Source organism: Stigmatopora argus, chromosome 5, assembly GCF_051989625.1.
Source record: "Stigmatopora argus isolate UIUO_Sarg chromosome 5, RoL_Sarg_1.0, whole genome shotgun sequence".
In the NCBI taxonomy this organism is placed as follows: Eukaryota; Metazoa; Chordata; class Actinopteri; order Syngnathiformes; family Syngnathidae; genus Stigmatopora; species Stigmatopora argus.
Window position 1 is genome coordinate 4,763,554 of NC_135391.1, and position 23,991 is coordinate 4,787,544.

The window sequence follows — 23,991 nt, forward strand, 5'->3', positions numbered from 1 at the left end:
CTAGCAAGCTGTATCTGTAGCAAGCTGCACAAGCAAATATATTGTTGTGTTGATTTAATAGCGGTTTCGTCAACTCGCAATGGCTGAAGGAGGAGAAGAATTAGAATTTTTTGCACATTTACAGTCAAAGCCATTTTCAAGACGGACTTTTCAAGAAAAAAAGCTGGACATCATTAAGAAAGGTCGGACAACTCCAAAGCAAGCAAGCCTGTCACAACCGGGAACGAACATTTTCAGCACTAAATCGAATAAAAACGTTTACCAGAAATACGACAGGATAGGCTCGACTTTCAGCATTAGCTTCGATGGCGATAGAAAAGAAGGAGGAAAGAAAGGAGGATGGATATTGTGTACAGTTAAAAATGATTTTTGGTGAGTAAAATATGGCTATATTCCTAAATAATATTTCAATTGTATGAGGTTATTATTGATTATTTTTTATGTGTCGCAGCTGTAGCTGCAGTAGAGGTTTTATAGCCATAAAATAGTTTTTGCTGAAGGCGTCACTAGAAAATGCACGGACCGCCACTAGTAAATTTTGGCAAGTTTAATGGTCTTCGGGTATGGTCCTCACCTCGCCATATGTGATGGTGTTGTTGTAGATCCGCATCTCAGGGTAGACATGTTCAAGGTACCATCGGAAACTTCGACACTGAAGTCTTTTCCTCAGGGCCAAGCGCTCAGAAACATCGCCGAAATCCACCCCTGGGTTCTATAATGCGGGTGTTACACAAAAATGTCTTTAAGCTGCAGCTTTCCATGTTATCTGCCCTCGGTTTTGTGGTTAAATTCAGCGGAAAAATCTTATCTTGACCTACCGTATGTCACTGTAGTCAATCCATAATAATTGAAGTTTTATAGTGCAGTTTTTTTTGTGTGGCTACACAGCGGCAAGAACAAAATCGTTGCATTTTCAGGGTTAGGTTTGTTGGTATTTTTTATTCGATTTGATTCATAGAGCTGTACTTTTTGCACCGGTGACTTGGTAGAGTAGACGGCAACATGCTATTTTTATAGCAATAAATATTTTCTGTGTGTAACAGTGAGCGATAATGTTTCATTCTTGTGTTTTTGGTAACCCACAAGAGAAATGGTGCCATTTCCCATTGGTGTTTTTCTTCTGTCTTGCGTTACTAAAATTATTATTACTCTATTATGAACTGCTGTTTTGGTTGATGCTAATATGTCTGCTAAAATCCTTCACTGCCTCTCACCCAAATATGTGAATGACTAAATGGCACCATTTGGCATTCAGTTGTAATTCCCTTAATAATGATTGTAGCCATTTGTTTTTTTTTTCACAGCCAATCTCACAAGACTATTGAAGCAATTGAAAACTAATGTGTATGAAAATAAACTGATTAGACAAGAGGCCCCCCTCTCCTTTGTCCCTTTGGAGAGACAAACATTGCACTGCCTTAATTCTGCCACTAATGTGAATGTCAAGTTGAATGAATGCAAATTTGGAAACTTTATTATACCTTGCCTGCAATGACCAGCTTTGCATGTCATGACGTGAAAAGATAGAAAAAGGGCAACGAGTAGAGCGTCATGCTTACGTTCATGGGAATGTTCCAAGCCATGTAAACGTGAGATTTGTACTCGTCCATCCACACTTCAGCCGCTCGTAGGGCATTGCGCTTGGCGTAGTAATCGATGTCATTGTTGTAAGGCTTTTTGGTGCGCTCGATGTGGGCCACTCTTGCACATGGAAGAACTTCCATGCTGCCACCACATTGCCACACCTACAGAGTACATTTTCAGAGAGATTAAATTCATTGACATAATATAAATGCAAGCATACGGTAAGTTTAAAGTGAGGGAGATGCTGGTAAAATTGTCATTTGAATTTAAGTTTGTTTCCTTTGAATTGTGTATCGTTGTTTCTTGACTATAAGTCGCACTTTGTTCAAAGTTTGGCTGGGCCTGCGACTAATATTCAAGTGTGACTTATGATCTTTTTTGCTATGTTGCTTTATCAGGCTATAGTCGTCTGAAAAAAATAGGTTAACAAATACCTATTTATCCTCCATTTTAATAATAATACTCGGACATAGGCTTTGTCATCATCATTGACTCGACAAAAGCCTAATTGTCATCCTAGGAAGCTGCGTATGACGAAATTGGTATTTGTATTGGTATTGATATTTACTTTGTTACTTTTAACATGTTTGTTCTTGTTTTGTGATGAAATAAAAAAAATGGCCTTCCCAACATTCCTCTTCACTTTATATTCTTTAGCTCGTGCATTTTGTACTCAGGTGCGACTTTATGCGATGTGCCAAATTAAGTCAAATCATCAAAATATTTATATATTGTCCAACTTTACGTCTTTTTGAGTCCGTATCCGTTTTAGCTACCGCAACCAAGATGGCGCCGTTCAAGTTGCAGCCGGTGGCGGTAGCTCTGTCCACTTTTGTGTTTTTGCTGCTTTTCTGTCTTAATAATTTGATTTTGTGATTCTCAATGATCCCATTTACTTTGATTTGCTTTGTACTTTGCGCTTTGCTTTGTTGTTCTGTCTAATCACCCTCTTGCTACTGCCACGATTAAATTTCCCGAATACGGGATGAATAAAGTTATCCAATCCAATTCAATCCAATATGACGTCAACTCAATGATATTCATGAGTGAGCAAATCTTTCCAACGATAAAATATCCTCCGAATCAGAATTTACAAATATATCAACATACTTTCTGCTTGGCACAGAAACTGACATAATTCTTCCTAAAATCCTAAAAATATGTAATCCCGGAAAGTATCCATCACGCAGACTGTCCTGATGGAAAGAAAAATGAAGCATATTGTGACAACCGGGTGAACACACTCAAGGGAAGAATAACCGAGAGAGGTGACCGTGAGGATATAAAACAATCTTTCCGGGGCTGCGGCACAAGATTAAAATTGTAAAAGCGCAAAACTTAAATCCTATATTCATGAACATAAAAATTTGCCACCCCGTTGGAGAGTGTCTCATCCCAATATTCACACAGCGCTATCAGAATATGACAAAATACATTTGAAACCTTCCCCTCGTACAAAGTGCATCGCTTCCGTCACTACATAACGATCGTCACAAAGTGCCGCAGATGCTACGAGCCATTAACTTCTCACTGAACCCCAAAACGAGGCCCCCTGCCTGGAAGAACATACGACAAAAGCTGCAAAACTTTTTCGGTTTGTTTGTGTGTTGCACAGCGTGTGTGCAGCTTGTGCTCAGTTGACCATTTTAAGTTTAAATGTGTCGCAAATGTGATTTTGGGTGCTTCAGTGCCTTCTGCTTTATTCATAGTCCTCTGCTTTTTTTAGTGAGTAAACCGCGTAGTACAAGGGTGTCAAACTCGGGATGCTTCGCGGGCCGCATTAACGTCAACTCCATTTCAAGTGGGCCATTTTAGATCTAATATTTAGATTTAAAAAAAAAATTGGATTAAAAGAACTGGATCAAAAGCCCTAAATAGTCCGTTTTTAATAGATCTAAAGCAATCTTTATTTGAGCTTTTTTTCTTAGTAAGGGAAAATATATTTTAATCTTGTTTTTCATTTCTAATGGAAACAAAATATTTTTTTAAATTATGTTCAATATTAAAGTGGAAAACGGAAAATATCTATATATTTATTTTTAGATTTAAGAAAAAAATTGGATTAAAAAATTGCAATGATTGATTTTAAAAAGGGGAAATCAGGACATGTAATGTATATCTATAATCATTTGAATTTGATCCTAAAACAGAAAGTCAGCACTCATTATTTACTTTCTCGGGCCACACAAAATGATGCGGCGGGCCAGATTTGGCCCCGGGCCGGCACTTTGACACCTGTGGCGTAGTAGGTTTCGCCGCCACTCTGTCACAGTGTGGTTGTCTATCTCTTTGCACCGAAGGATTCTCGACCAATCGCAGAGGCACTTGGTCTACTGACTCTTGTAGGTCTAAAACCTGGATTTGATCGTTAGAATAAACATCTGTCTTGTGTTTGCTCGTTAAGACTCTTTTTATGTAGACCCCTGGATGATTGAAAAATGTGTAATTGGCCTTTTAGCGGTTTGCTTGCAGACACTGAAAACAAATTGGAGATCAATATCTTCATTGGAAGCTTCCAGAAAGTCACAAACTGCACCAAAAACAGAAGAAGAAAAAACACTGGACCACTGGGTAGCTGGAAGAGTATACACTGGTAAAAAAAATAATAATAATATTAATGGGGACACAGGCAGTGCACCCAAATAAAATTGATTGAATTTCCATGGCCTTCACCAGCAGCAAATGAGTTAATTTCCTTTGCTCAAGTCCTTGCTTTGACATTTTGTACAGTGCAATACAAAAGATTTTAAAGGCCAAGTAGTTGACAATATTTGCCAGATTGCAAATCATCCTGGTTTTTCTTCTGGAAATACTGTGTAGTTCTAGTGAGGAGCAGTCATAAAATCTTGAAAGTCACGGTTGCATATCATTTTATCTGTCAGGCTATTAAATGGCACTGCATAGCATTTCATAGTATAATGGAAAGTGTTTTAACTTAGGGGGTCAGTTGGACAATATGTTTATTAATAATTTGAATTCGAATAGAATGGGATTGTAAATGGTGAAACTTCCACCAGGTGAAATAGGAACAGTCCACATCAATCATTTTGCCCTCTAAAAAGATGTGTGAAGCCTACATTGTTGATTTTGGAGGGTTGACAAAAATCAAATACAATATTTACCTCCCTCTTTTGACAACCCTCCACTTAGGTGGTCCTTTGCACTACATTTGTGAAGTACATTCAGTTTTGACCCCTCATAAATTTGCAGGCTGCTTCATTAAAGCTAAGCGCCAAACGCAGGGGATTTTTATGTAGTGGAATGTCATTGTTCATTTAATTGTCACTGGGCTTGCGATTGGTTGATGGCACTCGGGCCATTTGAGTCATCAAGCTCATTGTAGCTGCAAATTCTATCAGTTTCACTAGTAGCTCCATTCAAAAGACAGAGAGGAAACAAAAGTAGATCTTATTTGAAAACTTGTATGCGTAGCCTTATATCAAAATTTTTCTTCTTATAGCCGTGATTACAGATGACAGAATTTGTGCAAATATTTACCCACGGGTTTTCTGAACGGCAAAGGGCTTCCAAGATAAAATGAGGGCAGAAGCAAGACTGTCTTTCAAGAGCTTAGAACCCAGATTTAAAAGATGAAAGGGTTGACTGAGGTCATGCAAAGTTAATATTGTACATCATCCCACCAGACATACATCTAACAGATTTGCATAAGAAATCTTGCCTACAGCAATAAACAGAGGCCCCAGGCTAGCCCAAAAGTGTAGGAGTTGACGGCAGTCAACCAAAGTTCACATTCACTACATCAAAAAGCCATTCAAACATAAATCCCTGTGTATTTTTAACCTACGTGCAGTCTCCTACCTGACACAGAATACCTAAAAATCAACTCAACTTAAAAAAGACAGCATAATTTGATTGAAAGAACCAATGGATTATTGGTATATCCCAGTCACGTCATTGTACGGAGTCAAAAAAAGAAATAAAAAGGCTGACAAGGTGGTGAAAGGACAACGGTAATGACACCGCAGACTTGAAAAATCAACTAAATACAGACTGCAGCCGCTAGCAACTTCTGCTGTTGTTCACGCTGTGCTAGATTGATGCATTTTTCTCTGGCGTCCGTGAGAAATAGAAGCCTAGTATGACTGAGGGGGCGGATCCGTGGCGAAGCCATACGGAGACTGGAATCAGAAACATTGATTATAATAATTGCGCATTTGATCCGGTTGCCGTGCTGGAGCCGAGCGCAGCTGTTCTGCATTCTGTGGAGTTTAGCCTTAAGGTGGCTTGCCTAACGTGCCGAGGCCGTTCTCGCCAAAGTTTCCGAGCAACGGCAGCAGAATTTTGCTCCCCGTTGACCTTCTGCGTAGTTTTAGAAACACTTCGGAACAGCTGGTCAGATGACCTGAGAACGCGATTGGGAAGTTTGCAAGAGCATTTAGTGAATGAAAAGGTGAACAAGTTGGTTAACATTGTACAATTTGTGGCATTCTCTACAATTCTATAGGTACCATTTCAGATCAGCAACAAAATTATTATTATTATTATGATTACTAGTTCCATCAGTGCCACCATAAAAATTCTTTGTTTTACTGTGATTACAACTTAAAACAATTATATAAGCTATGAAGCATGTTGACAGAATAAATACTAAATTTCCACACAGGAATTCTATTTTTGTTTGAAGATAATTAATTTCAGTTAGTGGCATTGTCTATAAAATGATCATTAATTAGCTGCAGGAGGAAACCAATATATATATATATATATATATATATATATATATATATATATATATATAAATATATATATATATACACATATATATATACACATATACATATATATGTGTATATATATGTATATATGCATGTGCGTATATATATATACATACATATACATATATATATATATATACACACATACACACATACACATATATATACACATATACATACATATATACACATATATACATATATACACATATAATCCTTATAATCCAGTGTGCTTTATATATGGAAAAAAAATAAAATGTGTCATTCGTTGAAGGTGCGCCTTATAATGTGGTGAGCCTTATAGTCGTGAAAATACGGTATATATATATACATACATATACATAAGTACCCCTTATATACCCTTTGTCTGGTAAAGTCATTTTACATTTTCAGCACGACTCAGAGACATCAGACAGAGGTAATTATATGTCCTAATTAAGCGATGCTTGAAGGCAGTACGCTGAGTAATAAAGAGACAGTATGAGAAAGATCAGGCGAGCTCGGCTTCTGAAAAGTAACTATTGATGATGATGATAATGCCCGCAGAGAGGACGTCCCCTTGCGCAGCACATATTTAAGTGGGAGGATCTTGGCGGAGGTTATGATGAAGTACCCCTTTTATATTAGGAAGAGGAGAGCTGACAAGGTCTGTCCAATTATCTCTGGCCTTAAGCCTTAATCAGTGAGTCTGATGTGTCCAGACATAAAAGGTGACCATCCATAGATTCCCCAATTCTACAAACCACAATTAATAACTGTTAAACTCTAAGCAAAATGTGTTGCACTGCACTCAACAAACTGAAGGGTTCTACGCCGCTAGGATAAGCCAAACTGCATATTTCAAGATTAGCCGTTCATTATAGCCAGCCGAAGGCGTACATGTCAATAATCATGCAGTCTAATTACTTTCTGGATAACCTCACACCTTTAAAACTGGATGGATTATCTTGACCAATGAAAAATGCTCACTAACAGATTTAGACAGATGTGCAAACTATTGGAGCAAAATCGCTCATCGTGTTTAAGAAAAAAATATATAAACATTTTACATAATTGATATGATTTCATGTAGCGCAAGGGTGTCAGACTCGGGTTGATTCGCGGGCCGCATTAACGTCACCTCGATTTTATGTGGGCCAGACCATTTTAGATATAATATTTAGATGTTTTTTTAATAAATGGATTAAAAGAACTGGATTAAAATCCCTGAATATTCAGTTTTTATAGATCTAAAACAATGTTTATTTTAGCTTTTTTATATTTTTAGATTTTACCAAATTATTTTTGAACTAAAAACACAGAAAAAAATGATTAAAAAATAGCAGTTATTGATTTTAAAAGGGGGAAATAAGGAAATATAATATACATCTATAGCTATCATTTTAATTTGATCCTAAAACAGAAAGTCGGCACTCATGATTTACTTTCTCGGGCCACACAAAATGATGCGGCGGGCCAGATTTGGCCCCCGGGCCACCACTTTGACACCTGTGATGTAGCGTGATGAAATGTATTAAATATATATTACTATGTGGATGGCAACCAATTACAGGTGTACTCCATGTCCCGCCTAGAATAAGATAGCCTTCAGCACACCTGCTGTTAGGGTGTTTGTCTTGTCTGTTATTATAATTATTTTGTTCCTGGCCTTGTCTGAGTTCTTGTCCTTTGTATATTTTTGTTGTTGGCCTTGCTCCTCATATTCACCTGGACTTAACGTACATTTTCTGTTCTCCTTTAACAATCTTTACATGATCCTGCAATTACTTTGGAGTTTTTGTTCACTTTCTATGTCACCTTAGCTGCCCCATACAATAAAGATCTGAACTCAAGCGTACAGTAATAAACATTGGCCTAACTAAAACTCAGTCCATTAAGCTGGAACAGATTGATCCGGCTACTAAATAATGCACGAATTCAAAAAGACAAAAAGGCTGGATCAATATCAAATACTACTACTACATCAGTGGAGGGCCGATGATTTTACCCATGTTGGTCCTCAACACGCGCAGTGAGGAAAAAAATCAATTGAGCTTCATGAAAAAGTTACTTGAGAAGAGCAGAGATCTTAACTGGATGTCCAGATAAAGCTCAAAATAATAGAGCCATTAATTAGGCTTTTTTTTCTCATTGTCTTGAGATCATAGCCAATAAGAGACCTGGTAATAGCGGGGTCCAAATTGTAGTAGATGAAATCCCTCAGCAAAGTTAATGTATACACTGTACGGAGGGGTCGATATTATAGTAAAGTCAGCATTGGTTACACAAATAATTACGAGTTGAATCCATGAAATTGCTCCAATAATTGCTGGTGCCTGTGAGACTCTTAGCGTTTAATTAAATGGAATTTGTCCACATCCAAAAGATTTGTTATCAGCTTTTGTAATTTCCTTGTTGGAAGTGACTCACATATGGTCAGCGACAACAGTCATTTGCTTCTAGATGTGCTGTGTGCGGTAGGCTGTGATTTCGACCCTGCCAAAGTGGCTGGTGTCCACAGATGGCCGGGGTTTATTGCCGCCTCAGAGCAACACACTTGTCCTTCACAAGGTCGCCGCTCTTGCTGCAAGAAGCTGCAGACTGGACGGGTTCAAGGCCAGAGCTATAATCATCAGCACTCCTGATTGAGCACGGCTAAAATATTCAGCTCAATTATTCAGGATCACGCTTTCTAACAACAATTTTCAAATAGATTTGAATGTATATTATTCTGACACTAAAAGTGGCAAGCAACAGCGTTATCTTGCATCGCAGTGGAAACAATTTCCTAATTAAATGAAAAAAATACAATTATTTTTCTTCCAAGGTCAAATAGCTGAAAAAAAACCTCAATATATTTTTTTTCGCTATAACATTTTGTTTATTATTAGAGGTCAAGGAAATTTGCTGTTTGCATACTTTCCATCAATGCATGTTTGTTCGTCTCTAAGTTACAAATTAAATGCAACACATGGTCAAGTAGATGTTGATATGCAATGGAAGCTAGTCTTTTGCGTCTGAATAGGTCCAATTTAAGGAGAAGAATGAAAAACATGAATTACTGAATCCACTAAACAAGACTCCTGTAGAATCTTGATGCAAATAAAAATAAGAGAGGGGTTTTTAGGGTTAATTAAAGAAGGGTTGAAACGCATCAGTGGTGCAAATGCTCTGAGTATGATCCACTACAACCTCCAGGCTACTGAGGGACTGTGTGGTAACTTCAGTCTCAGTCTGCAGAAGGTCCACACTTTGTGGACTTCCCATTGTGGCTCCAGTTTTTGAACTAGGTCTACAATGTCTTGTGTGTCTGTCTTGCTACTGCAAACAAGAAATTTCCCAAATACGGGATGAAATAAAGTTCTAATCTAATCTACAAAACCACATCAGACTCAAAAACTAGGTACTTCAAAAAGGAGCACCGTTGGTGCATTGCTTGAAGAAATGTTTGCAAATTTACAGTGGTCATAGCAATTTTTGCACCATCTGGTAAAAATACTTTATATGATAGCTCAGTGCAGGAAAAGGACGATGCAGAGTAACACAATTTAACTACCGAACTAAAAACGAAATATTGTTATTAAATACATCACTTGATGAAGTACTGACACAAAGTATTGTCGCAGGGTGAGGTGGAATTGAATAAAATACAGATACGAGAAATTATATCACGACCATTATGCCATTTTTCCAATTGAAAAACAAATATTCAACCCTATACAAAACAAACAAATCTTTTATTTTCATGATTAAAACAGAAAACAAGAGAGACCTATATTTTGCATTACCAAATGTGTCAGACAACACGTAATCCTCCCAAGTGTAAAAAACAAGGCTAAAGATCCAGGAGAGCAAAGGAAAGCGTAATTACAGTTTGTCTCATTGCTCTCTTGTTGGTAGAAGTGTTAGTCTTTAATTATCTCCCTTCACAAGGAGAGCATACACAAGGACCAGACGTTCCAAGGACAATCAAGAGATAGTTGTGAAGGTTCATGCATTCATTTTATGAAGCGCTTATCCTCACAAGGGTGCTGGAGCCTATCCCAGCTAACTACAGTCACCAGGCGGTGAATACCTTGAATCGGTGGCCAGTCAATCCTGCGATTGGCAGTAGTTTTGAAGGTTGAATTGTGAATTTAAAAATAAACAGAATCTTTGTTCCATTGCTTTTATTGTTATTTGTGGCCCCCCAAAGGAAACTGACTAGCACATCCTATTTCCTGGTTTCCTTTTGAGAATAAAACAGATTTCAGAGCACAGCTTGAATTCTTTTGATGTAAACCCAATGTTTAAAGTAAAGCTATAGTGATTCAAATTAGCATTCGACTTTGGAAAGTGGATGTTTAGGCTGTCCTTGTCGCAATGTCGTTAAACTAAAGATCCAAAAAACAACACGATTATATATCCTTGCTTTTTAAAAAGAAAAAAATCTCATTTCATTTATGTCTTATGTGCATGAATTGTATTGTAGAGTCAATGAGCATTATTGAAGTGTTCCAAGGTCTGTTTGAGATCAGCAATAATACCTCTACCATTGGGGAAATTAGAAACAAAAGGTCTCGAACTCATAAGAAGCGACATCATCCAAATTCATTAGCAGCTAATATCACATTGACCTTTCTGTTAGAAGCATTATTTCTGTCCCTAACCTTTTTGTTTTTGCTTGGCTTTCCCATTTAAACCGAGCACACATTTCCCTTTTCCCGTCTTAATGTTTACTACAAACATTGCATTTGACTCCCTCATGAACCCAACACAATTGAGGACAGACAATCCTATTGACTCACACAGAGGCCTCCCTGTTCCAAGAACAGAAGCAGCAGCCAACTATAAATTATAAATGGCATGTAACCTTTCTGTCTGGACCCTGTCTTTTTCGTCAGCCCCCCCGTAGTCATCTAGCATTTCTGCAGACTCGGTTATTGCGAGCTACTCTGACTAATTGCTTAACTTGTTCTTGTCAATCAAGCCTATCCCAGATGGCACATCTCATCGTGGAGGTAACGCCATTCCCTCATCAGAAGACCATATTTCTTCTCTTAGTTGCCATGTTCTGAATCAAATTGATGCACGTAGATCTAGTCAAGCTTATTTAATCCCCTGAGTTCTAATTTCTCACAGTCAGGACACACGAGAAGAGGTAATTGCGTTTGGGTTGCCAACAGAAATCTAATTTAAGCAATAAATATGCATATTTATATGTAATATGTAATCATTTACAAAATTCAGGGGTGTCAGACTCGGGTTGGTTCGCGGGCCGCGTTAATGTCAACTTGATTTCATGTGGGCCGGACCATTTTAGATATAATATTTAGATTTTTTTAAATAAATGAATTAAACGCCCTGAATATTCATTTTTTATAGATCTAAAACAATGTTTATTTTAGATTTTTTTAAATATATTTTTAGATTTTACAAAATGATTTTTGAACTAAAAACACAGAAAAAATGGATTAAAAAATTACAATTATTGATTTAAAAAGGGGGGAAATCAGGAAATTTAATATACATCTATACTCTTCATTTTAATTTGATCCCAAAACAGAAAGTCAGCATTCATGATTTACTTTCCCAGGCCACACAAAGTGATGCGGCGGGCCAGATTTGGCCCCCGGGCCGCCACTTTGACACTTATGATTTACATAGTTTATCGCATTGGCCAAAAAAACTATCATCATCCTGTATCACATCCTTTAATAAGATGATGTCATCTTCCTTCTAAATTCCGATTCAGTTATCGTCAGATACATAAAAGTGTCTTTACTGCATGAAAATATATGGTGAGCACTGGGATGCCAAATAATGCATCAAATTGAGTTATAGATGTAACTATAGAGCACTAACAATCAGAGAGACTGGCTAAAATGCTGCATTATATCTACGTTGTTCACGGTATGAGACATTCTAATTGATGGAGCGGAATTTCGACTCAAATGTGGAATAATGATGGTCTCTGAATTTGTAATCGAACACCATAAACATTGTTGGTTTCACTGAGATTTGTGAAGCACACTCATTTTTCACAGGCATTTTGTAAATGGGGGGTGATATAGTAATGCAGATGCCATCTGAAGATTCTCACTTGGATAAATGGGATGTTTAAGGTTTAGCATGTTAGCCTTTTCACATGTAAAAGGTTTAGGTGAGCATTTAAAGTCACAATGGATCCACCAGGTTTAGGCGAATTTTGATGATTTTAATGAGCAAACCAGCAAACCAATTTTTCAATCATTTGGCTTGCATGAAGCGTTAAATTCAACTCCAAAAGAGCCTTTAGGTTGGCTGTGAATTTGCATAAAAAGGATTTATTTTCCCTGTGCACTTCAATTTGAAAAATTCTAACCCTGCACATTTTAATCATAGTTTCTGTTGATGCCGCTGGGCTTTTGGATCTGGCGCCCGTAGGCTGCGAAGCATGGGAAATGTATTCGCAAAAGCTGTGGCAAATATAAACAGAATATTTTACAAGTCAAAGCATAATTAATTATATAAATATTACCTATTTAAATATTACATTTGTCTTTCAGATTCGTTTTTACATTTTTTTTCTCCAATTCAAATAGAACATTTTCTTGCTTTTTCTTAATACAATCTCCAGGAGTGATTTCATTTCAAGCCATTTGTGTAATATAGTCAAGACATTACCCGCATGCCGAGCTCAATGTTCTCTCCTCCGTAGACTTCCATACCAGGATCCAACAGACCAATCTGTCCAAAGTATTCACGGTCTACCACAAAAGAGCAGCCAATCATGGCTGGAGTTCTGGAAAAAGAGAGAGGACAGCATCGTTAGTGTATCATGCATAAACGAATACTTTGGCCGCCATTAATCGATTTTGGCAGTGCCCGTAAAGCTACTTCTTGGCATAAAAAGTACTATTAAATTAGACATAGTAGATCACTACTATGTTGGTTGTTTCATTTTCCCCACCATTCCCTTAAAATAAATATCTTTTCCCCTCTATTTTTTCCCACTTTCAACATGTTGATAAGATCCTACATTGTATGAAAAATAGCCATGCCTAGTACCGTATATTCCACACTATAAGGCGCATCTACAATGAACGGCCCATCTTAAAAATTAGTTTCGTATATCAAAAAAAAAATCAAAAGCCTTTATTGTCATCATACACATCTGCGTATAAAGAAATTGATGAGAAAACAAAACACCAAACTGGAGAGCAAAGAGCCGCTGCACCCGTGCGTGCCGCCATCTTGGGTCAACTACATCTAAGGCGCACTGGATTAGAAAATGCAGTAGTGGTAGTTGAGGATTGTGTTTTACATCTTCTAGAGCACATGTGTCAAAGTGGCGGCCCGGGGGCCAAATCTGGCCCGCCTTATCATTTTGTGTGGCCCGGGAAAGTAAATCATTAGTGCCGACTTTCTGTTTTAGCATCAAATTAAAATGAAGAGTATTGATGTATATAACATTTCCTGATTTTCCCCCTTTTAAATCAATAATTGTAATTTTTTTAATCATTTTTTTCTTTGTTTTTAGTTCAAAAATCATTTTGTAAAATCTAAAAATATATTTAAAAAAGCTAAAATAAACATTGTTTTAGATCTATAAAAAAATGAATATTCAGGGCTTTTAATCCAGTTCTTTTAATCCATTTATTAAAAAAAATCTAAATATTATATCTAAAATGGTCCGCGGCCCACATGAAATCGAGTTGAAATTAACGCGGCCCGCGAACCAACCCGAGTCTGACACCCCTGCTCTAGATGGAGCTGTAATAATAGTAGTAGTGGGGTGTTATATATATTGAATAGATGGAGCTGTTCTGAAGGGAATTCCATACAATGAGTAACCAATATTGATACATATACAAGGTGTACACTAAAGTCTTTTAGTTGCGCCTTATAGTGCGGAAATACAGTAATTTATATTGGGTGGAATGGCTATAAATCTTTCTGTTTCATTGCCATTTACAGCTCTAATGTCCAATACATTAGTCTAGACTAGTCAAAATGCCAAAATGGAGTGGTTTTCTATCACTGTCAACAGCAGCCAATGAGTTAAATGATGTCCTATAAACAGTTAATTGCACAATTGCACTTCTCAAAGTGACACAACCTGAAAATGACCTTGGAAAACATCCTTCACAAAAGTAGGGGGCTCAACGCTAGCAGATCTTCCGTCCGAGGTCTCCTTTAATATTATCATCCAGGCCAAGTCCGTTCTTGAGTGGTCTAGGACAAAGACGCGTAAAAAGCACTCTATTCTGTCAGTGTACGCAAGGGTTATTTTTCTCTAAAGTGGCTCGCTACATTCTTTTTTTTCTTTTTCTGTAAAGATGCCGCAAGTAAGTTCACCGTATCAGATCTTGCATGCCTACACACGGCTGCCAATTCAGTCATGAAAGAGAAATCCCAATGGTTTTTCTTTATGATTCACTGAAGGAACATTAAGAAGGTTCAGTGCGCAATTTGCTATGAATCACAAAGTGAAAGGTGCTTGTACTTGGAGTACGTATACCACAGTCACATTAAAGAAAAATGGTAAGAAAACGAAATGAACAAAAACTAAATTTCATTTGCATTTTATGCTGGCATGATCATTTTCAAGTGTAGGCCATCAGAAACAAAATAATCATTGGAGAAAATGTGAATTAAATGACACTGCTCATCTTTTTTCATCTCAACTCCAAATGATATTTTAATGTAGACTACTTTTTCCAAACATCAGTATGGATTTATACTATCACATATTTTACTTTGTTTTCATTGTTTTGAGCACAAGAACCGTCAGATAGTTAAAAAAAACTCCTACATGACCTATTTCATCATGAATTTATCCTTATCTGAGATCCCAAAAATGAATACACTGAACGATCCATACAATGTGATAACTTCATCGCAATTTTTGTACTTTCTTTTGTATTTTCTTGCCTTTTTTGGTGATCAAATAGACAGAAAGGGCACTCGGAACGAGTTTTAAATGGCCACCTAGCTTCTGTTGTTGCGGAACAAGGGGGTCAATGATTTCCAATAGAAATCCACACAGCCGAAACACTTTACCCTTGAGGCAATCTGTACATAAGCAGCAAACTACCAATAAACTAACATGGGCCACTTCTGCCGGGCCCACGGCTCTCATCTTATCTGACACGGGTACAGATGTTGAAGTAAAACAACATAACGACAACCATTGACACTCTTCAGACTACTAATAATACACGAGACAAGAGCTCTCCAAAAAAATCATTATAGCAGCAACAAAAATTCTTCTTTTTTCAGAAAGTACTATTATGCATGAAAACTCATTAAAAAGACAGCCTTTAATGACATAATTAATAAATGACTCACTATATATTACTTTATTCTAATTATACCAACTGTGAATATAGCCTAATTTCAATATACCTTAAATAATAAGTTAACTTGTTTTCAGTTTCTAATTAATTAAATCAGGCGGCCCGGTGGATGAGTGGTTAACGCAAAGACTCCACAGTTCTGGGATCGAGGGTTCGATCCCGACCTTCCTGTGTGGAGTGTGCATGTTCTCCCTAGGCTTGTGTAGGTTTTCTCTGGGTAAAAACATAAGCCGTAGACTGGTTGATCCCTCTAAATCTCCCCTAGGCATAATTGGTCATCTGTCTCTGTATGCCCTGTGATTGGCTGGCCACCATTTTAGAGTGTCCGGCCTTATCTAGTGCCCATAGTTGGCGGAATTTGGCTCCAGCACCCCCCGCGAGGATAAGCGATAGGGAAAATGAATGAATTTCCTGAAGTATAGATGACCAATTATAGGATTCTACCTCAATGTGATCCAAGCGGGGTCCTGGATGCCCCCCAAGTACATAAATGATGCAGTATTGTTGTGGCCTTGTCATTCTGCATACAAATGAAAGCATTTATAGGGATAAGTAGAACGCTTTCAATTGGAATATTTATTTGTGTATTTGGGTGGCACCTCCTAGATTAATGATAAATAGAGTGCACTCATACAGACAGCACTTTATCTACAATATGACAGTGTCTAAACCCTATTATGAACAATTCACGTATTCATTTAGGGCAAGGGTGTCGGACTCGGGTTGGTTCGGGGGTTGCTTTAACGTCAACTCGATTTCACGTGGGCCGGACCATTTTAGATATAATATTTAGGTTTTTTTTTAATAAAGGGTTTAATTGAACTGGATTAAAGGGCCTGAATATTCAATTTTTTTATAGATCTAAAACAATGTTTATTTTAGCTTTTTAAAATATATTTCTCGATTTTACAAAATGATTTTTGAACTAAAAACAGAAAAAAACTGATTAAAAAATTACAATTATCAATTTAAAAGGGGAAAATCAGGAAAATTCAATATACATCTATACTCTTCATTTTAATGTGATCCTAAAACAGAAAGTCAACACTCATGATTTACTTTCTCGGGCCGCACAAAATGATGCGGCGGGCCAGATTTGGCCCCCAGGACGCCACTTTGACACCTGTGATTTAGGGTGAACCGTCTTGCACGAGAACTCTGACAGAGGTGGTATTTCAACTGACCACCGTTTGGTCACTCAAACAGCTGCTCTACCCAATGAAGCCCCCCCATCCACACATCAACCTAAACAGGACCTTTCCCTGACGGATAGCCACATGAATAAGTCAACTGGAGTTATCCATATTTCATCAAACATCATCATCTATTATGGATGTTGTTCACTGGTTGGAGTGCTCACCTGATAGGAGCTGTCTCATCGCCCTTGTCCAGCCACTCCTGCGGAGGAATGATGTACATACACCACAGCCCCCAATTGTAGCCGTGGGCAGCGTTGGCGTACTGCTGCACTTCAAATGTGTTATATTTGATGTTGTCGATGGCAGGTAAAATGATGCGGGTGTGATCCTCTTTCATTCGGGTGAGAATAGGTTCAGCCCTTTGATAGAAAAGAGAGGAAAAAATGAATGACAGATTAATGAACAAATGCTGGTCTGGTAAAAATAAAGAATGAGTTGTTAAATAGGTCAGCAGAATTAGAATGTTTGTCAAAAATTGACTATGAATTGACAAACACGGTACTAGAAACCTACTCACAAACATCTTTTGCAAATGATAACCTTTAGTTACACATAGTTACAAGTTAGACAGTACAGTCGCAAAGGCCGCAGAACAACAAAGCAAAAGCACAAAGTACAAAGCAAAGCAAAGTAAATGGGATCATTAAGAATCACCAAATCAAATCATTATGACAGAAAAGCAGCAAAAACACAAGACGGACAAGAGTGGACGGAGCTGCTACCACCACCGGCTGCCACTTGAACGGCGCCATCTTGGTTGCGGTAGCAAAAACGGATACAAACTCAAGAAAAAGACGTTGTAAAGTTGGATAAACCTGGAAGATAAATGAACTTTTTTTTCCACATATCTTTGTTAAAATAAGTTATTCCAGTTTTTTGTTCCATATTAAGATGGAATCGACAGTTTTATTGAATCCACCAATTGATACTGAGACTATTTACACACAGCTGCCTTTTTCATCTCACATTTCATTTTCAGCCAATTTAGTTTTTGCTCAATTCTCCGCAGTGATATACTCCGGCAAACCGGCACAATTTAACATCAAAACAACTGACAAATTTTCCTCACAGTTGATAATGTGAGTCTTGCAAAAATCATTTTCCGTAAGTGAACCACAGAAACCGATTTGGAATGCGCTAACTCATGATAAAAAAATGTCAAGATTATCCCAAGGCTGACTAAGAAAGCAACTTGGATGTATTTATTTATTTATTTTCTCCATCTTCCTCACCCAAACAGGATTATTTTACTCACCACCATCCTACTGCCACCTGCACCTCATTTTCTGGCAGTTTTAAACCTGTTGCTCTTCCCGATCCAAATTTCTGCATCTACTTCAAGACCCACGTTTGGCATTCTCCTCAATCCCCTCGTAGAGTCCTGGGTCCTTTTGTCATATAACAAATTAACCACGTCAAGTCTTGATGTCTTCATGTTACCGCGAAGAGATTGCTTCTGGTAGTCTACATTTGCACACTGGTTCTCATGCTTGGAGATGATATCTACCATATCTTCCGTGACCGGACGTTTGGTCGAACGGACGTTTGGTCGCCGGGTTCACTCGCTGTCAAATTATTACAGAGAGTTTACTGTTGCTATTTTGATATTAGATATTTAGATATTAAATTCACTCTCTCTCTCATGATCATAATTTTGAGAGCTGGTTTCAACAGTAACAACCGGGCGACCAAACGTCCGTTCGACCAAACGTCCGTTCGACCAAACGTCCGTTCGACCAAACGTCCGTTCGACCAAACGTCCGTTCGACCAAACGTCCGTTCGACCAAACGTCCGTTCGACCAAACGTCCGTTCGACCAAACGTCCGTTCGACCAAACGTCCGTTCGACCAAACGTCCGTTCGACCAAACGTCCGTTCGACCAAACGTCCGTTCGACCAAACGTCCGTTCGACCAAACGTCCGTTCGACCAAATGTCCGGTCGACCAAACGTCCGATTGACCAAACGTCCGATTGACCAAACGTCCGGTCGACCAAACGTCCGGTCGACCAAACGTCCGGTCGACCAAACGTCCGTTCGACCAAACGTCCGTTCGACCAAACGTCCGTTCGACCAAACGTCCGTTCGACCAAACGTCCGTTCGACCAAACGTCCGTTCGACCAAACGTCCGTTCGACCAAACGTCCGTTCGACCAAACGTCCGTTCGACCAAACGTCCGTTCGACCAAACGTCCGTTCGACCAAATGTCCGGTCGACCAAACGTCCGATTGACCAAACGTCCGGGGACCAAACGTCTTTCGACGAAACATCCGAGTACCATATTTTCAAAGCGAGTCCTAGTACACTCAGGGTGTCATGTGATATACTTCTAAATTTATAAAAGGAGGCTGCAATTACACTGTGATAAATGCGTCTCTGAAGGATATTCCCACACTTCCAGTTTCTCTGCATCTTTCCGCCCAGTGCCTCTGTTCACCTGGATTTCTGTGGTCTCTCTCTCGCCTCATCTCCTCTACAGTAGAACCCATTTGTCTTTCTCCAGTAAAAGTAGTCCTTTCCATATGGGGGAAGGTTTTGAAGTACAACTACAACAGAGCAGTATAAAACACAACTGCACATGATACAAAAAGCTATTCTGGATCGTGGATGAATGATTTATAATAAAGTTCGTATAAGATAACAATAAAGCTATTAGAGCTGTCTCAGCTCCACCGAAGACAGAAAAAGACATTTATTATTCATCAGCCAAAGTATTAATGCCATTTTCTCCTCGTTAGGAGAAATAGCATTTTGGGATTTAATATTTTTGAATTTTGAATATGACTATCGTTTACTTTCTGTGGCTCCAGAGCCAATTGAGGCTTTTTTCAGCCTTTTGCTTTGAATTTGAATTATTTCTGTTAACAACTTAGGCATCAGATTTTGACTAGATTGGACATTTGACCCTGTCAAACGCAGAATATGTGGTAATGAGCTGTTGAACTATTTGAGACATTTGACTCATGGTTCTAGTTTAACATGAACTTCCCAACGATGAATAATACTGAGCTTTTTATTGAGACTCAGTGAGATGTTCAAGACAGAATTTACCCAAACTGCTGAGCTGTATGGCAGCTTCTTGCAATCCAAGTAAATTCATGTACACTATAAAAAAGAGTACATCTCTACTGTGACCTTGGAGAGGCATGAACATTATTTATTATTTCCTATTTACTACCAGATCGTAAATAAATACTTGGTGAAAAATAATAGGAAATGTGGTTCCGAACATTTGGGGCACCCGTTTAACCAAATGGAGTCAGCACTCAAGCAGAAAAGACATCTATTCAAAGCAGTGGCGGTCCGTGCATTTTCTCGTAGCGCCTTCAACAAGTAAAATCCACTTCCTAGCAGCATTTAATGATTAAATACGAATACTGGAGCTTTTCAGACATTACAACCGGGCCAGGGGGGTGATTTCCCCGTGAGAAGACAGCGATGGACGTCAATGGCGAAATGGCAAAAATTGCACTAAAATGGGGGTAAAATCAACTTCCTAGCAGCATTTAGTGATTAAATACAAACACTGGAGCTTAAATACAAACACTGGAACTTTTCAGATATCAGAACCGGGCCCACAATTGAAATATTATTTAGGAATATAGCCATATTTTACTCACCAAAAATCATTTTTAACTGTACACAATATCCATCCTCCTTTCTTTCTTCCTTCTTTTCTATCGCCATCGAAGCTAATGCTGAAAGTCAAGCCTGTCCTGTCGTATTTCTGGCATAGTTGAAAATGGCTTTAAAGCAACACAACAATATATTTGCTTGTGCAGCTCGCTCCAGATACAGTTTGGTAGCTCTGGCTAATCACTAGCCAATCATAGTTGGTGAAAGCGAAGACGTATCCCTACGCCTGCGACAAGGCATTGTGGTGTTGCCAACTCGAAATCTGATTGGTTAAAGCAACAGTCTTATTGACGCTTGTTTAATGCAGCAGAGCCTGCAGAACTGATTGTGAAGGCCTTGAGGCAGATTTCTACCCCCCTGGCAACAAATAATGGCTGAAATGTGATTGGTTAAATGCTTCAATATGAAAAGACACATCTGGAATCAGTGCAACCAGGGGGAAAAGCAATGAAAGGAAGCTAACAGACAATTTGGAATTATTTCATAAGTATTGATGGACAAAATATAATATATGATTCAGATATTTCTTAGGCCAGCAGAGAAGGCCTTGAAGGCCCTGACGGCCCGCCACTGGTTCAAAGTTACCGACATATTTTTGTTATTTCTCCGATAAAAATAAGGAAAGGAGATATTTGCGCGAACCTAAAAAATGCAACTGCTCATTTTTTGGACTTATTGTTATGAGGTTAGAAAGCACACCTTCTCGCATGCACAAGAACCCAAACAACCCCTAAAACAAGAAGCTACTTTCTAACCAGAAGGACCCATGAGGACGTGATATTAGATAGGAAATGAGGACACATACAAATTGAATGGCGTCTGCATGTGTCATTCCCTTCTTTTTATATTCCGTCTTATCTGCACAAAGATGAGAGGCATATCCATTCAAAGCAGGCAGAATCACACTGCGATCCATTATGCTGTGTTTCTATGATAAATAACCAGAGATTGTGAAAATGTGCCAACACTTGCGCTTATTTTTTTCTCACCTTGCAATTCCATTTTAATGGCCCGTTTCATGCTATCGATGTACATTTATTGTCTCCTCACGGCATATTTGTATTGCAGGAACAAGGACACTAATGTATTGTTGCCACAGATCCACAGCCAAACTAGCCTTTTTAATATGATAATATATTAAAAAATGCCCCCGCAATTATATTTTAGTGCCATTTTGTCCATTAATTCCATTATTTTCTAAGCTAACATGGATTGTTCCTTACAAACTAGCTTTTAATGCAAAATTACAACAAATTCAATCACTCTAAAATGAGGAATGATCAAATAATGGAATTAAAACAGTTTAAAATATTCCTTAAAATCAATGGGGCTGCCGGTGTCTTAAATTATAACCCTTTAATTCCACCATGAGCTAAATGAAGCAGAACATGTGAGCAGCCATGCAAGAAGAGATTCAATTTTGCCATTTGAGGTTTTCACTCCCGTCTTAAAAGATTTATATGACAGAGTATCCTGCCATCCAATCACTGTACCGCTTATATTCACGGATATTGTAGATGTCTTGATGATGAAACAGTTAATTATTAAATGATGCAATTCTATCCAGTCATATTTCAGAGAATTTGGCTGTTTGCAGAGACAAGCAAAAAGATGACCTGAAATAGCTTGCGTGCATTTTCATCGCAAATTATCTTGATAAGGACATCAAAGGTTATGAAAAGGAAAAAAAAACATGAGTCATTTTATAAGATGGCCCAAAAAAGTTGCCTACCTATTTCAAATATTGTATAATACATAATTCAAAGCCAACCAAACCTTGACTAACTGAACCAACTTCAAAAACAGTTCGTACACTTTTCCCCTGCCTGTCAGGTTTATAAATTATTGGATTGCATATTCATTGTGGGTGACATAACAGAACAAGATTCAAAGAAAGTAAAAGTTTGAAAAGAGAATATTAATGTGGTGACAGGGTTTGTTTTTTTCCGTTGTGAGTTAGTGACACATGAAAAGCTATTTCAGCACTCTCCGATTCTATTCCATTCTCTTTGTACATTTGCTGAAGCTGTGACTGATTGGATAAAGGTTCACAGATTTTGTCTTTTTGTTATTTCTTTTTAAAAGCAGGTATGAAGGTTGTTGTAATTTGTTGTATGTACAGGAATATGGTATTTTTAATAAAGCGCTGGTGGAGTAGTGGGACATGAAGTTGCCTTTTGTACACTGAAAGGTCCATTAAGTTGGGTAATATGTGTATAATATTCTATTCTATTCGTTCAAATTTGCTATGAAGAAGTACATTCATGGATAAATACAGTAGTTCCTCGATTTTCGCAGTTAATACGTTCCATAACCACCCGTATTAAGTGAATTTGCGTGAAGTAGGAACCATGTTTATAGTATAGCAAGGGTGTCAAACTCGGGTTGGTTCGCGGGGCGCAATAACATCAACTCGATTTCATGTGGGCCGGACCATTTTAGATATAATATTTAGATTTTTTTTTTAATTGGATTATAAGAACTGGATCAAAAGCCCTAAATATTCAGTTTTTTATAGATATAAAACTGTTTATTTGAACTTATTTTTCTTAGTAAGGGAAAACATCTAATAATCATTTGTTATTCATTTCAAATGGAAACATTTTTTTAAATTAGATTCAATATTAAAGTGGAAAACCGAAAATGTTTTTACATATTTATTTTTAGATTTTACAAAATGCTTTTTGACCTAAAACACCAAAAGAAAAAAATGGATAAAAAATTGCAATTATTGATTTAAAAAGGGGAAAATAAGGAAATATAATATACATCTATATTCTTCATTTGAATTTGATCCTAAAACAGAAAGTTGGCACTCATGATTTACTTACTCGGGCCGCACAAAATGATGCGGCGGGCCAGATTTGGCCCCTGGGCCGCCACTTTGACACCTGTGTAGTATAGCATATATATAACATTTAGTTTTTTTAAACTTCCCATACCATTATTATTCCCTATGCCAATATATAAACATCCCATACACTCCCATCAAGTATAATTAAATTCTAAGTGTGAGCATGAATGGTTGTCAATCTCCCTGTGATTGGCTGGTAAACAATTTAGGGTGTCCCCCTGTCTACTGCTGGTATTTGGCTGGCTAGGCTCGAGCACCCCCGTGACCCATGTGAGGATAAACAGTTCGGAAAATGAACTATTGAATAAATAAAAATAATAAGTCAAATTTCTTATTAAAAAAAAATCTAAGTCATTTAAATTTTTGTTATTCCCAGTCTACTGTTGTTTCAATGTTAGTAAACTTCTCTTACAGAAATCCAGTTTTTCCAAGTAAAAAAAACAAAAACGCCCAAAAGTGACTGGCTAAGTCTAAAATGAGTAAATAATATACTTTCCCTTGGACCACTTATTCTCACTATGACATAAAATGTTAAAAACAATATTCGCGAACCATCTTAGGCTTGCAACAACTGCCACATATCATATAATCAGCAGGTAAAAGAGTCTTTGAAACAAACAGGTGCCCAAACCAAGCTACCGTCCACCCAATACAGCTATGTCAGCTTAACCGCTAATATGAGC

General features: G+C 37.8%; 1 protein-coding gene across 2 annotated transcripts in view; it reads right to left on the minus strand.

Moving 5' to 3' along the window:
* The window catches only part of galnt9 (polypeptide N-acetylgalactosaminyltransferase 9), a 71,426-nt gene that overhangs the window by 8,985 nt on the left and 38,450 nt on the right, over nt 1-23,991 (minus strand). For both annotated transcript variants that reach the window (XM_077601319.1, XM_077601318.1), the window contains exons 5-8: nt 16,980-17,177; nt 12,945-13,062; nt 1,560-1,745; nt 575-712 (exon numbers count right to left, since the gene is read on the minus strand). In XM_077601319.1, the coding sequence (XP_077457445.1) occupies nt 575-712; nt 1,560-1,745; nt 12,945-13,062; nt 16,980-17,177 (640 nt within the window). The remainder of the gene's footprint in view (nt 1-574; nt 713-1,559; nt 1,746-12,944; nt 13,063-16,979; nt 17,178-23,991) is intronic.